General features: G+C 55.6%; 1 protein-coding gene across 1 annotated transcript in view; it reads right to left on the bottom strand.

The window, feature by feature from the left end:
- Positions 1 to 7,500: 7,500 nt before the first annotated feature.
- VOLCADRAFT_104499 (uncharacterized protein) overlaps positions 7,501 to 14,280 on the bottom strand; it is a gene marked incomplete at its 5' end in the record, with an annotated part of 11,318 nt that continues 4,538 nt past the window's right edge. Inside the window, 10 exons of the mRNA XM_002949805.1 lie at positions 7,501 to 7,844; positions 8,564 to 8,729; positions 9,029 to 9,045; positions 9,214 to 9,510; positions 9,886 to 9,987; positions 10,336 to 10,383; positions 11,119 to 11,383; positions 11,846 to 11,951; positions 12,636 to 13,539; positions 13,964 to 14,129. Coding sequence (XP_002949851.1) covers positions 7,686 to 7,844; positions 8,564 to 8,729; positions 9,029 to 9,045; positions 9,214 to 9,510; positions 9,886 to 9,987; positions 10,336 to 10,383; positions 11,119 to 11,383; positions 11,846 to 11,951; positions 12,636 to 13,539; positions 13,964 to 14,129 — 2,230 coding nt within the window. The 3' untranslated portion in view covers positions 7,501 to 7,685. The remainder of the gene's footprint in view (positions 7,845 to 8,563; positions 8,730 to 9,028; positions 9,046 to 9,213; positions 9,511 to 9,885; positions 9,988 to 10,335; positions 10,384 to 11,118; positions 11,384 to 11,845; positions 11,952 to 12,635; positions 13,540 to 13,963; positions 14,130 to 14,280) is intronic.

Raw genomic sequence — 14,280 nt, 5'->3', positions numbered from 1 at the left:
GAAGGTATGCCAACGCTGTCACAATGCGCTGAACATCTGGCGGTAAAACGATTAATCCAAACCAAGGCACTCCCACCTGGGACGTAAAAATACACATTGGATTATATTTGGGGTAAAGGCTATGTAGGAAAGATTGCATGACCATCACCCAAGGCGGACGCACTAAGACTGGTTGGAGTAATGCTCCCACAAAACGCACTGCCCAGCATGCCCATCGCGCTTGCACATGTTGTCGTACTGCTAATGCCCCAAAACCGCCCAAAGTTGGATGGCCATATAACAAATATTTAGGAACCCCGGTGAGTCGTCTTTCTTGTGCGACCGGTCCGAGGTTCCTATCAATAAGCTTGGCCGCTTTAGCCTCAATATTCATGAGTTTAGCTTCTGGGGGAAACCCCCCGTGTTCCATATGCCACGTAAAACGATGCAGCCCATATGCAGCCGCTGCATGTGCACGCCCAAAAATGGAAAGATTTAACACAGAAATGCGTCGAAACCGAGCCCAAATTTTGTCTAGTTGCACATCCCAGTCCCTGACTGTGGTTTCTCCCACGTCCGTAAAAGGTAGATTGAGAGCCGTAGCCATATGTACGACCTTCAAGTCTTGATTTATTGTTATATGATGTGGGTGGGTGCCGAGAGGTAACAGCTCAACCTTATCCAGGTTAAGTTGCTGTCCAGAAGCCTGTGCGTACACCCTCATACAGTCAAGGAAAGCCGGAATTGCTTGGATTCCTTCTAAAACAACTTCCGTATCATCAGCAAATTGCACACCTGTAACCAATTCTGAATTATTTTGGGGTAAATGAATCCCCACTCGGGGAGTGATTTGTTCCTCCCTAACTCATGTGACTGAAGCGGCCAGGCCAGAATGGCTGTGATAGAGGCGCTGAGGGACCGCCACCTTGTCATCCCAGGAATAGATCTGTGCGATGTGGGGAGGTCGGAGGTGTGTGGAGTGGAGTGGAAGTGGAAGTGATCCTCAACGATGCTACACCGGGCAAGGCACCCAAATCTAGGTGGTATCCCTATTGAATTATACGAGGTGTGCCGGAATGAGATGGGACCACTCCTTGCTGAACTATACACAGCCATTGGCCGAGCCAAAATACCCCCAGTTGGCTTCTTGGAAGGTGTCATCACCAGATCTAGATCTCCCGTTTCACCCTGGGCAGGTAGGTGTCGGCCGATTTCCTTGTTGGGCGCGGACTACAGACTTCTGGCAAAACATTTAGTTAGTTTGCTGGGTCCAGTACTATGGCGAGTTATCACGCTCGAGCAGTCCGCCTTTCTGCTCCGGTAGGTGCAAATGTTGATAGGTGCAAATGTTCTTTTCCCTCACCTTATGGCCAGAACAGGCCAATATTGATTAATCGTGTTTCCTGACTTTTTGGATGTTGCTAAAGCTTACGATTCTTTAGATCGTATTTTTTGGTTTGAAGCAATGGATACCATAGGGGCAGGACCAGGTTTGATGAGTTGGGCTCGGTTACTTTTATCCGATACAGCGATGCTGTATCATCGAAGGCGGTGGGTAGTGGCGCTTCCTTTCCCATCAAGTTGCTCTCACAGTCATAAGGCACATATTGATCAAATGGATACGGTGACCACACCACGTGTGTGTGTGTGTGTGGTTGTTAAGGTGGGCTTCAGACTCCCGAAGCTGACGGGCCAGCTGACTGTGCACTGCACTAGAGACTAATATACAAATTAGACAATCACCTAGATGAGACAACTAAAGGCAATTAGACAGTCAAACCGCGATGAAAGGGAAGGCTGAGGACCCCCAATTATTATTGAAATAGGCCTGAGCCTGACAAGTTGGGTGTCGGCTTCAAGGAAGCCGGGTAAAGGAGGGGGCCCCCCTGCATCCGTACAGGCCGGTAGCTAGGGTGGCAAGTGTGACAATTTATGGATAATGTCAACATGGTGGGAGCTAGTGTTTGTGTAACGAATGTAGTTTCGAGCGATTTCGGGACTATTCCGTGGCACACCCATCGGTTGCTGACCTGTGTGCTGTCTGTGATGTTTAGGTCTTGAAGCACCCGCGGCTACAGGAAAGCACTCTACTGCCACAAGCTTCATCACGGCACGCTGCAACTCTTTGGACGCCCCATGCATTGGCCAAAGTAAATGGACAAACAAGCAGCTTGTGTATTTCATACAGAAATGAAAGCAAATTTGGTGGTGGCAAGTCGGAAGGCCCGTCAAAACAAAGCCTCGACACCAGGGTTTGGGTAACCGACTCAATGGGGGGCACCATCGCTTCCCTAGATTCTACACTCAGAGGCAACAAAAGACTAGCCGCCTGTCGCCAATGCGCCGGGATATCAGCTAAGAGATCGACAATGGCATCCATACATTCGTGCCATTTATGAGAGGTACAATGGGATTTAGCTAGTGGGGTCCGCGGTTGGAGGTATTGGTCCACTGTTTGATGCCATGCCCTGCGCATTGCTAGGCCTGCCTGGTCCAGTGTGTGCACAACCACATTTAGAACATCCCGCGCAAGAAGAACATCCCCCAACGTGTTCAATGCTTTACAGCCCAGGAGTGCTTGGTGTCGAAACACCAGCCCTGGGTTGTGTTAACTGACGGGACACTCGACCTCTTTTCCAGAGGAACAGGGTTTCCCCACAGAGGCAAATTCCAACACCACACATTAGGAACTAACGGATGAACATCAACATCTTCAGCTGGTGGGAGGTATGCCAACGCTGTCACAATGCTTTGAACATTCGGCGGTAATTTAACGATTATTCCAAACCAAGGCACTCCCACCTGGGACATAAAGAGACACATAGGATTGTACTTCGGGTAAAGGGTATGCAGGAAAGAGTGCATGACCAAGACCCAAGGCGGACGTACTAAGACTGGTTGGACTATTGCCCTCACAAAACGCACCACCCAGCATGCCCATCGCGCTTGTACGTGTTCTCGAACTGCTAATGCCCCAAAACCGCCCAAAGTTGGATGTGGCCATATAACAAGTTGACGCGCCGTTGATCCGCTAGATTTGGTTGGATGCTGGTGGTGAGTTGCCAAACTCAAAGAGTACACTCTGAAGTCGGATGGGGTGAATGGCTTAGGGTGCCCCTCTAGCAGGGGAGAGCAGGGAATTGCCTCGGGAAGGAGGCCACTGGTGAAGCTTAACCACCCTGTAACAACATCAACAACAAATATTTAGGAACCCCAGTGAGGCGTCTGCCATGTGCAACCGGGCCGAGGTTCCTATCAATAAGCTTGGCAGCTTTAGCATCTATATTCATATGTTTCACTTCTGGGGGAAACCCCCCGTGCTCCATATGCCACGTAAAACGATGCAGCCCATAGGCAGCCGCTGCCTGTGCACGCCCAAAAATGGAAAGGTGTAGCATAGAAATGCGTTGAAACCGAGCCCAGACTTAAGCTTTGTCCAATTGCACGTCCCAGTCCATGACTGTGGTGTGTCCCACATCCGTAAAAGGCAAATTGAGTGCCGTTGCCATGTGTACAGCCTTCATGTCATGAGCTACTTTGACTTCGTGTGGCTGGGTGCCGAGAGGTAAAAGCTCAACCTTATCCGGGTTAAGCTGCTGTCCAGAGGCCTGCGTGTACACCCTCATACAATCAAGAAAAACCGGAATGTACTCAATCGGCTTGTACTCGTATCCATGCTGTGGCTCGGGTGTGGGCCCAGGATAGGTTGGATGTTGATATTGTTACAGGGTGGTTAAGCTTCAGCAGTGGCCTCCTTCCCGAGGCAATTCCCTGCTCTCCCCTGCTGGATGTTATTCGTTTACAAGAGACGCATCGTATGGGGGATCAGGATCTGCAAATTCTGACTCGAGAACAGTTGTTGGCGGTGCAGAAAATAGGGATGCCGGGATGGGATATATTAGCTCAATCCCCCACTCTCAACACCCGGATGGCTGGAGTATTAGCGCTAGTGTGCAAACATCTTTATCACGATTGTGAAGTAGTACAAACACCGGCACGTTTTTTCCCGGATAACATTCCCCAGGGCCGTGCCGTGCTGATTTCATTCACCTGGTGTGGTCACCGTATCCATTTGATCAATTTGTACCTTATGACATCTCGGTTTGTTTGAAGCAATGGATACCATAGGGGCAGGGCCAGGTTTGATGAGTTGGGCTTAGCTACTTTTATCCGATACAGCATCGAAGGCGGTAGTTAATGGCTTCCTTTCCCATCAAGTTGCTCTCACCGCAGGTGTGCGGCAGGGGTATCTATTGGCACCTTTGCTATACTTTGTTTGTCATGCAAGCGCTTCTATGCTGGTTACAGTACAACCGAGTGGCGGTTCATTTACCCCAAATAAATACAGAAATGCTTACAGTGGTGCAATTTGCTGATGATATGGAAGTTGTCTTAGAGGGAATGGAGGCAATTCCCGATTTCCTTGATTGTATCAGGGTGTACACGCAGGCCTCTTAACCCGGATAAGGTTGAGCTTTTACCTCTCGGCACCCAGCCACACGAAGTCAAAGTAGCTCATGACATGAAGGTTGTACACATGGCAACGGCACTCAATTTGCCTTTTACGGATGTGGGAGACACCACAGTCATGGACTGGGACGTTGTAGCAGCTGACCGCTGAAAAGGTCTCTCGAGTTGCTGGCGGTCGCGCTCTGCGCGTATTTATAGCACCGGACTATGTACCGGCTGCTACAGACGTGCAATTGGACAAAGCTTAAGTCTGGGCTCGGTTTCAACGCATTTCTATGCTACACCTTTCCATTTTTGGGCGTGCACAGGCAGCGGCCGCCCATGGGCTGCATCGTTTTACGTGGCATATGGGAAGGGCCCCCCCCCCGAAGTAAAACATATAAATATAGATGCTAACGCTGTCAAGCTTATTGATCGGAACCTGGGCCCGGTTGCACATGACAGGCGGCTCACTGGGGTTCCTAAACATTTGCTATATGGCCACATCCAACTTAGGGCGGTTTGGGGGCATTAGCCATTCGAGAACACGTACAAGCGCGATGGGCATGCTGGGTGGTGCGTTTTGTGAGGGCAATAGTCCAACCAGTCTTAGTACGTCCGCCTTGGGTCTTGTCATGCACTCTTTCCTGCATACCCTTTACCCGAAGTACAATCCTATGTGTCTATTTACGTCCCAGGTGGGGTTGCTTTGGTTTGGGGTAATCGTTTTACCACCAGATGTTGCAGCGCATTGTGACAGCGTTGGCATATCTCCCCCCAGTTGAAGATGTTGATGTTCATCCGTTAGTTCCTAATGCGTGGTGTTGGAATTTGCCTCTGTGGGGAAGCCCTGTTCTTCCGGAAAAGAGGTTGAGTGTCTCGTCAGTTAACACCACCCAGGCTGGCGTTTCGACACCAAGCACTCCCGGGTTGTAAAGCATTGAATACGTTGGGGGATGTTCTTTGTGCACACGACGCTTTAGATGGAGTTGTGCACACAGTGGACCAGGCAGGCCTAGCAATGCGCAGGGCATGGCATCAAACAGTGGACCAATACCTCCAACCGCGGACCCCACTAGCTAAATCCCATTGTACCTCTCATAAATGGCACGAATGTATGGATGCCATTGTCGATCTCTTAGCTGATATCCCGGCGCATTGGCGACAGGCGGCTAGTCTTTTGTTGCCTCTGAGTGTAGAATCTAGGGAAGCGATGGTGCCCCCCATTGAGTCGGTTACCCAAACCCTGGTGTCGAGGCTTTGTTTGAGATGGGGGTTAGGGCCTCCAATCAGATTTCAAGATTTATCCGTTAAATTAGCGACTAATATGCAACTTTCGCCACTTTCTGTGGCTCGCTGAGTAGCCCACACCCTCTTCATTAAAGAGGCGATGGGCTCTTCGGAGGTATTGGGTGAGGCTATTCTTATTTTGCAACGGACCTTCCATCGTTTATGGGCTCATTTACGATGGGAAAATGAACATAAAGAGGTTTGGTGGCGTCTCACGGTTGATGGGGTGCCTATGTTAGGAAGTTTCCATCTCAGGATGTCGCGGCCAACAGTGTGTGGTTGTGGGGGTGATCCAGTACATTCCCTGGGAGTGTATCCCCTCGCTGTCATCACTTCTGGGCCTGTCCGGTGGCACAGGCAGTAGCGGACCAACTCACTCTGTCAATAGGATTGCCAGCGTCACGGGGACAACTTTGGCTCGTCCAAGCTCCACAAACAGTGCAAGAATGTGTTTGGGATGTTGTGGCTCTTGCTGCGGTGTCAGCCATGGAGTATGGGAGACGATATATGGCTGCAGCCATGAACACCAACTCGCACTGTTACCTGGCCCTTCCCTTACGGAAGGAGCCATTGATCGAGTTGCTGTTGACTTTTGGGGCCGCCTTCGGGGTTTCGCAGCGCTGGGAGTTCCACAGAAAGGTTGGGATTCTGTTGGCGCACATCACCCCTTCTTTCGAATTGTATCAGGCAAATTGCTATGCTCACGGGAGCGGTCACCGATGGACGATTAGCTATCATCTATCCTTGCTTCTATATTTGGATTCTTTTAATGGGGGGGACTTTTGGGGCTCAGGCCTCATTTAGTAATGGTTGTGGGTTCTGAGCCTTCCCTTTGGAGGCGCTTTTGGCTGTCTAGTTTCGTTCGCTGAGTTGGTGGCGGTGGCTGATCTGTCTCTACGGATGTCGGGTGACTGGATGAGAGCTGTGGTCTAGGTAGCAGGACCAAAATACCGCCGTCGGTTGTCCGGTGGAATCAACCTTTCAATGTATATGGTCCATGGCCTCCTGGCTTTGACGGACCCCCCGCAGTTGTAACTTGTAACTTGTCTAGATGACTTGCGCTGTCTCATCTGGGTGGGAGTCTAGTTAGTATGTTAGTCTCTAGTGCAGTACACGGCCAGCTGGCTCGCTGGCTCTGCTTTTCGTGAGTCTGGCCACGGAGCCCACTGTAACAACCACACACCACTTCGGTGATGAAAACACGAAGGGGAACGAGGGGCTCATTCCTTCAGGAGGAACCTTAGGTGTCCAAAGGTTATCCCTAAAAGGAAGCTTTTTTTGGAATGCTTCCATAACGATCGACACTCTACAAACAAACATTTATGATCTATCATTAGGCGTTCACACTAGCATTGTTTTAGCTACTTAGAAGAAAAGCGATTCCCAAGGATGTTTTTCCTAACCGAACATCTGTTCCTATATCAACCACAAATTTTAATCATTCTAAAAGCTAATAACCTATTCATCCGTAGTCCGACGGAAGGCTCGACTTAGGTTTTAGGATTCGACTTTGGTTTTAGAATTTACCATTTAACGATAGCGACGTGAATAGGGCTGAGGATGATCGGCGTTTACCAGTAAGGTGAATTAGTATTATTTCATGATCGATTTAGTTTTAAAGCATGCTTCCAACGATTAAGCTTTCTATCAACAAAAACCAAAGGGCTTCCCTTCATACCCTTCGATTCCCATCCCATTTCCTCGAGTAAAAACAAAGCTTTTCTAGTATTAGTATTCAAAACTAAAAAAATAGACCTGTAACCGAAAGTAGGATTTCGTATTTTATACATATACATACATTTATATCGAAACTGCGGCCATCGGCATGTATATAGTTAGTACGGGGTTCGCAAAATATGATGGACACAGAAGACACATCAAGAACTTCAAGACTCCAACCCGGCTCTCTCGGCCGCCTCTCACCCCACCCAGATTCGCTTTAAAGTTTTAGAGTTTTATCCCGACTGCTACTCCGTCCGATCCCATGCTATCTTCTTCTCCAAACGGGATTCCTCTTCATCGTCGTACGGTACGGTACCACCCAGCGGCTGCTCGCGGGCCATCAATGACACCTCCTCCTCTGGGATCTCTAGAACCTCAAATTGCACATAAATAAACTCCGGGCCCTGCGCTGCTACTGCCCCTCACTGCTAGATGGCCCTCACGGCTACTGCTACTGCTGCTGCTACCGCTGACTGCAGCCAATCGTCACCGTCGGCCCTCCACTGCCCCAGGTGCCACCGCCCTGGCCGAGTCCGTCACCGCGGCTACTGCTGCTGCCGCCCCGTCGCCGTGCTGCTGCTGCTGCTACTGCTACTGATGATGATGATGATACTGCTGCTGATGATGATACTGCTGATACTGCTGCTGTAACCGTACTTGCTACTGCTGTTGCCGCTCTTGGTTCTGGTGGTCTCGGAGCTTTCTGAGCCCCAGCCACGCCTTGCTCAGCAGCGCGTGCTCAGTCTTCTCAGTCAGTGCCCGAGTGAGCTCCACCTGATGGGTGCGGATAGGGAGTGGAGCCCGAGTGGGGGTGGTGGGGTGGGGGGGGGGTTGCGAGAGGGGTTGTGCGAGGTTGGGGGTTATGCCCCGGACAGCTAAACGACACGACGGAACGATCGCTCTCCGTACGACTCTCTGGTGGACGACGACCCCCCGTTATGAAAAAAACAGAACTGCCAAAAAGAACATCACTGGTGGTGCAAATCAGCACCTGCCGCCCATCCTCCCGCCTCCTCCTCCTGGGGCCCTCAGCCACCTCAGCTGGGACTGGGACTCAACCCCTCCACTAAACCATCTTCTTCAACCCCAATCGCCCCAAAAGCCTGCACCCCCGCTGCTGTACCTGTACTCCGAATCTGTCCAGCCAGTCTCCCCCCGGCACGCAGCCTAGCCGCACCAGGGACACGCACAGGTCGGCGCAGTCGCGGGCTCCCAGGGCGTCCAGGTCAGCCTCCACGGCCTTCGAGGGGTTATCGTACGTTACATCGGCACGTGGAGAAAGAGTCGGTCTTCGGGGAGATGTGGTGGTGGTGGTGGTAATGGTGATGGTGATGGTGGTGGTTACGGTGGTGGTGAACTGATGATAGTGATGGTGATGGTGGTGGTGGGTGCTAAGGGAAAAGAATCACAATCCGAGTCAGAGGAGGAGGGCTAGGCATTGGTGAAGATTTGTTCGCGATGAAAGGTTATGGAAGCTCCTGAATAGAAGCTCCCTCCCTCGGCAACACAGGCAGTGATGAGCCGTCTTCTTCCATGCTCATCATGCCGCAGGTAGCAGGCAGTCAGGCAGGTCGAGGGGGAGCGACACCCCCCTAGGAACCAGGCCTGGCGGCAAGAGGCAGGAGACAGAAACAGGCAGGCAGACAGACAGACAGACAGACAGACAGGCAGGGAAAGGCAGGGAAAGGCAAAGGCATTGCTGTCGCTGTAAACGCTTTCCTAGCTTCCCAGAAAGGTTTCGGAGCGCTCCCCTTCCCCAGGACCCCTCCTCACCAACAGCATGAGACGCATCCAGCGATCCGGGGGCGGCCGCGGAGGCGGATGGCGCGCCAGAGAGTACGACAACGCCACCACCTGCCCCCCAGATAACGCCACCGCCGCCGTCGGCGCCCTAGGACGACCGCCGCCGCCAGTGCCATTACCATTACTATTCGCTCCACCAGCGCCGCCGTACAAAGCCGCCGCGTTGGGATTGTATCCGTACGGCCGTACAGCGCCCGTGCCGCTGAGTAGATGCTGGGGCTGTTGGTAGTGCCGCCGCTCCTTGACCCGGCCTGTTGACCCGGGGCCCTGCAAGACGGGGCCGCCGCCGCCGCCGTCGCCGTCTTTACCTTGACGATCGCTGCTGCTACTGCCGTTGTTATCGTTAACACTGCAGTCGCTACTGCCGCTACGGGCCCCCGGAGGCCACACGGATTTCGCCGTCGATGGTGCTGGTTCCGACCTCGCCGCGACCGCCGCCGCCGCCGCAGCAGCAGCATCAGGAGAGATGGCGGCGCCGCCACGGGCAGACGAAGCTCGCACAGAAGCCTCGGAACTGAACTGGACGCCGGCGGCGGCAGCGGCGGCGGCGGCAGCGGCAGCGGCGGCCTGCGGCAGCGCCGCCGCCATTTGAAGATAGCTCGCTCTGTAGATAGACAGCCAAAGGCTATCGGGAAGACTGACCTCCAGAGGTGGCGGCGGCGGCGGTGCCGCCGCACGGGTCTTTGTACGACCGCCGACGCGAGTGCGATAGACGCTCCTGTCGCCGCCGCCGCGCAGGCGCTGCTGGGGCGCAGGTCGGCCGACAGCAAGAAGAAGGAGAGCGTCCAACAGACGGGAAATGTACGGCAGCGGCGCACTGGCGCCGCCGCCGCCGCCGCCGCCGCTGAGTGCACGAATGCAGGCGGTGAAGGTGGCAGGCAGGACACGGCTCTGCAGGCGCAAACACAACAAAACAAAATTCACAAAAGCCGCGTCGATGGAGCACCATGCCAGAGGTGTGGGTACTGCCAACCGAATAAGCCCCTAAGTCCTTTGCCACACGGAAATACACCAAGACAGCACACACGGATTCACTTCGCTTCACCGGCGCCCTCCTCCCCCCCCCACACACAAACCCTAGAGGACCCGCACCTGCACCACGTCACGCATCCAGGGCGCCGCTCGCGCCGCGTCCGTCAGCTCCGCGACCAGCGGCAGCAACACATCCAGCAGTACGGCTGGCGGCGCCGTCAGCAACTGCGCCTCAACCGCCGCCCCAAGGTGCGCCAACCAGCCCACCGCCGCCGATGATACGGCATCCCAAGTCACCGCCGCTAGAGCCGCTGCCGCTGGCGCCGTCGCCGTCGCCGCTACAGCCGCTGCCGCCGGGGCAGTCGCTACCACGTTGCTTGCCTGACTACCCGCCACTGCTACAGCTGCTGTCACTGAGCTGCGGGCTCCGGAACCACCTTGCGAAACCACCTCCGGATCAAGCAAAGCGCCTGGCGATGGCGGCGCAGGAGGAGCGCCCGGGCGGACGATTAGCAGTTCCGGCATGACGGCCGCCACTGCTGACGCCATCCGTACGGCATCCACCAGGCTGGATGGCGTCCGGCGGCTGGCGGTTTCGGTGGCGTTTAGGATGGCGGCGACCACCGAGGGGCGGGGTCGCAGCCGCAGCCGCAGTAACGACCGCAGCAACTTCGCAGCCTGCCGCGACGTAACCGTGGCTTGCCGTACAGCCGCATCATCACCTCCTCCGCCGAGGCGTCGTGCCGCCGCCAGCAACGCCGGGCCCAGCCGAGCTCGTACTAACCAGGACATCCGCCGCTGCCGCCGCCGCTGCCGCTGCTGCTGCTGGCTGCCGTCGGCGGCGGCGGCGCCGCTGCCGCTGCCCTTCTTCCCTACGTCTTCGTGTACGGCGGACGAACGGACCTGTGGCAATGCTCGTGCAACTCGACGTGACCCCTCTTGGTGCGGCGAGTCCGCTCCTCCAGCGGCCAGGGGCGTGGCGGCTGGGGATGGGCGCTGCAGCTCATCATCGCTTGGATCCCACAATCGGAGAGGTGGCGCTGCGATACGAGGTGCAAGGCGCCTTGGTCGCCTCAAGACGTACTGCATCGGCACACCGTATTTGTCCGACGGCCCGTACATCCGTACGGCTATGTACGACAGCTCACAGGCCAGCGAAACGAGCTCCCTGCATACCAAGCGTTTTGTTCATCACCCGGTTTCGCGTTTCGTTCGTTCGACAGCCAAATGAAACAATGTATTAGTGAGTTATGTGAGACTGTTTTATAAAAAAACCAATCCGCATAACTACGTGTCACAGCGAATGGCTGCAGCAACAGCAGTAGTAGCAGCAGTAGCAGCAGTAGCAACCACAACAACAACACAAGCAGACTCACGCACAGAAACGCAGTTGCTTAATCCCATTAATCATTCTTCGTTCCAAATCCAAATATTCCAAATATCGAAACCATAAAACTGCAGACCCTCAACCAAACTTTGCGCTGCTGCTGCTCCGCCGCCGCAAATGAACCCAACAATATAAAACTCCCCCAACTCCCAACAAAACACAACCCGCACGCAAACCCTCTGCCCAACCCTTTCATTCCCATCCCCAACCCCATCTCCCCCCCGACCGAGCCCAAGCCCCCACCTCGCGCTGCACCTCGCCAGCTGCGCCAGCTGCCCACGTTTCGACAGGTGCTCCAGTACGGCTGTCGCCAGGTCGGGGGCCAGGTGGAAGCCCAGACGCCGCAAACCTGGACATCAGGGGGGTGGGGTGCAGGGTGGGGGTTGGGGCTTAGGGCCACAAGGTATACAAGTTACAAGTTCCGCACACACACATACATACAAACACATACAAACACATACAGATACACATACAGATACACATACACACAAACACACACATATGGGGTTGTCCGTAAGAGCCGGGAGAGGGCCGGGAGGGGGCCGGGAGAGGGAAGGCACGCGGTAAGCAACGTATGCAATGAAACACGGGGATGTACGGTAAGATGTACGGAAACACATTGGGCCCAAGGAACGTATGTATGATGTGTGAAACAGGGGGGTGTATCTTCGCCCGTGGCAGCTACCCTGCGAAACCCTGCCTTCCCCGGTATTTCGGGGCACCCTCATCCAGTCACCCTAGTCAACTTCTCAGTGGATCGCTCAGGTTCCGCACCCACCACCGGCATCCAACGGAATCTGCCGGGTCGACTGCGGCCCAACTCCGTTCCTGGTCGGCTCGCAGGTTAACTTTATCCCGGGTCACCACCGTCCATCAACTAGGGGCGCTATGCCTTCCACCATCGGAAGGACTTTGACCCTAATGGGTATCGATCCCGGGATCTCCCGGGGGCAATAGTCGCGCCTTACCAGTAGTGCCAAACCCTATATGTGTATATATGTATGTATATGTGTATGCGATACCGCAGCCGTACCTGCCAGATAGGCGCACCAGTCCCGCAAGGCAACCAGCGGCGGACCGTGTTTCATCTCCGCCGCCGCCGCCGCCGCCCGCACTGCCGCCCGCCCCGCATTCCACAGCGCTAGGCGTAATCCCGTGCGTCGTAGGTCGGCAGGGAGTGGACATGGACCGGCTCCGGAACCAATGCCACGACTGCGGCGGGGGGGGAGGCGGCTTCGCCAGAAACGAGATCCGCCGGGCGGGCGGGAGGTGTGCTGCAAGCCCGCCATCGCCGACGCTAGCGCGCCTAGCAGCCGTACACTGTCGTACAACTTATCTGCAACGGCAACTGTCGTTGCGGAGGCCTCCCCCAAGTCGCTCGGCCTCCCGCCACTGTACGACAATTGCCGTTGCTGCTCCCGCATCTCCTGCGTCAGCTGTTGTACGGCCGGCCGTACAAGCGTGGCCGCCATGCGGTACGGCAGCATTGGCGGCATCGGCACCCGCAGCCGCTGCAAAGAGCCCGCAAGCTGCACCACCGTCCGCGGCGGCAACGGCGCCGCCACTCTGCAATTGCCGCCGCCGCCGCCGCCATCTCGCGTCGGCAACACGGGGTCCACTGCCGCTGCCGCCAGTACGACATTCCCCCCCGCATCCTCCCCCGGCGGTGTCACCGCCCGTACAATAACACCTTCCCCGCCGCCGACGGCGACAGTACCGCAGGTCCGTTCCACGGCGGCCCTGATTCGCCGCTGCAGCCCCGGCGCCAACGTCAGAATGCCTCCGCCGCCGCCTCCGCCTCCGCCACCTCCGCCGCTCTCCAGGGAGGGATCCAGCTGCTGTAGCGCCGCCAAGGACCACAGCAGCTGCGCCAGGGAGGACGGCGGCAGGCGACTGATGCGCCCGCGTACGGCAACAGCCAGCGCCGCCAGCAGCTCCTACGGCAATGTGGAGGTAGGCCAACAGAACGGGACGGGAATGTTCTTGTCTGATCTCCCCCGCTCTGTCCGTGGACCGAACCAGGACCGATGTGAACCAGGCAACATTGACAGACAGACAGACTGACGAGACGCGTCTGTAGGTATACACACACAAAGACCAAAGGAGAGCTCACCCACACGAGAGCGCAGGTACCGCCCCTTCGCACGTAATCCCCTGGCCGCCGTGAAGCGCACATTCCCCCGACATGCTCTGAAACCAAAGCCACAGGCAAAAGACATGCAAACCCGAAGCTTCCTGACCAACTACCCATTTGCAGCTCTCATGCCCCTCCTAACCTAATAACTCCAGAACTCTAAAAATATAAAAACTCCCAACTCCTAACTGTCGCTAACTGTCCTTCAGTACACTACAACCGCACACCTGTGGCGGCAGGTACCGCAATTTGGCGAGGGCCCACACGGTGCCGACCAGTACGGCATCCGAACAGCCGCCGCCGCCGCCGCCGCCGATACGGCCTGATGCGACGTCAGCCACCGTCTGGGTCGCCGTGGCGAGCCCCACACTGTCGCCGCCGCCGCCGCCGTTGCTGGCCGCGGGCAGTAGCGATGGCAGCAGCCGGAGAAGCAGCGCCTCCACGAGGCGTGCTGGCGGCCTGGAGGACATGGTGGCTTGCGTTGCATCCTCCACACGCGGCTGCTGCTGCTGTTGCTCTTGCATTAGAGGCGACGGGGAAGAAG

The sequence above is a fragment of the Volvox carteri genome (assembly GCF_000143455.1).
Source record: "Volvox carteri f. nagariensis unplaced genomic scaffold VOLCAscaffold_16, whole genome shotgun sequence".
In the NCBI taxonomy this organism is placed as follows: Eukaryota; Viridiplantae; Chlorophyta; class Chlorophyceae; order Chlamydomonadales; family Volvocaceae; genus Volvox; species Volvox carteri.
The sequence above is the reverse complement of the archived record's forward strand: the minus strand, read 5'-3'. Positions and strand labels throughout refer to the sequence as shown.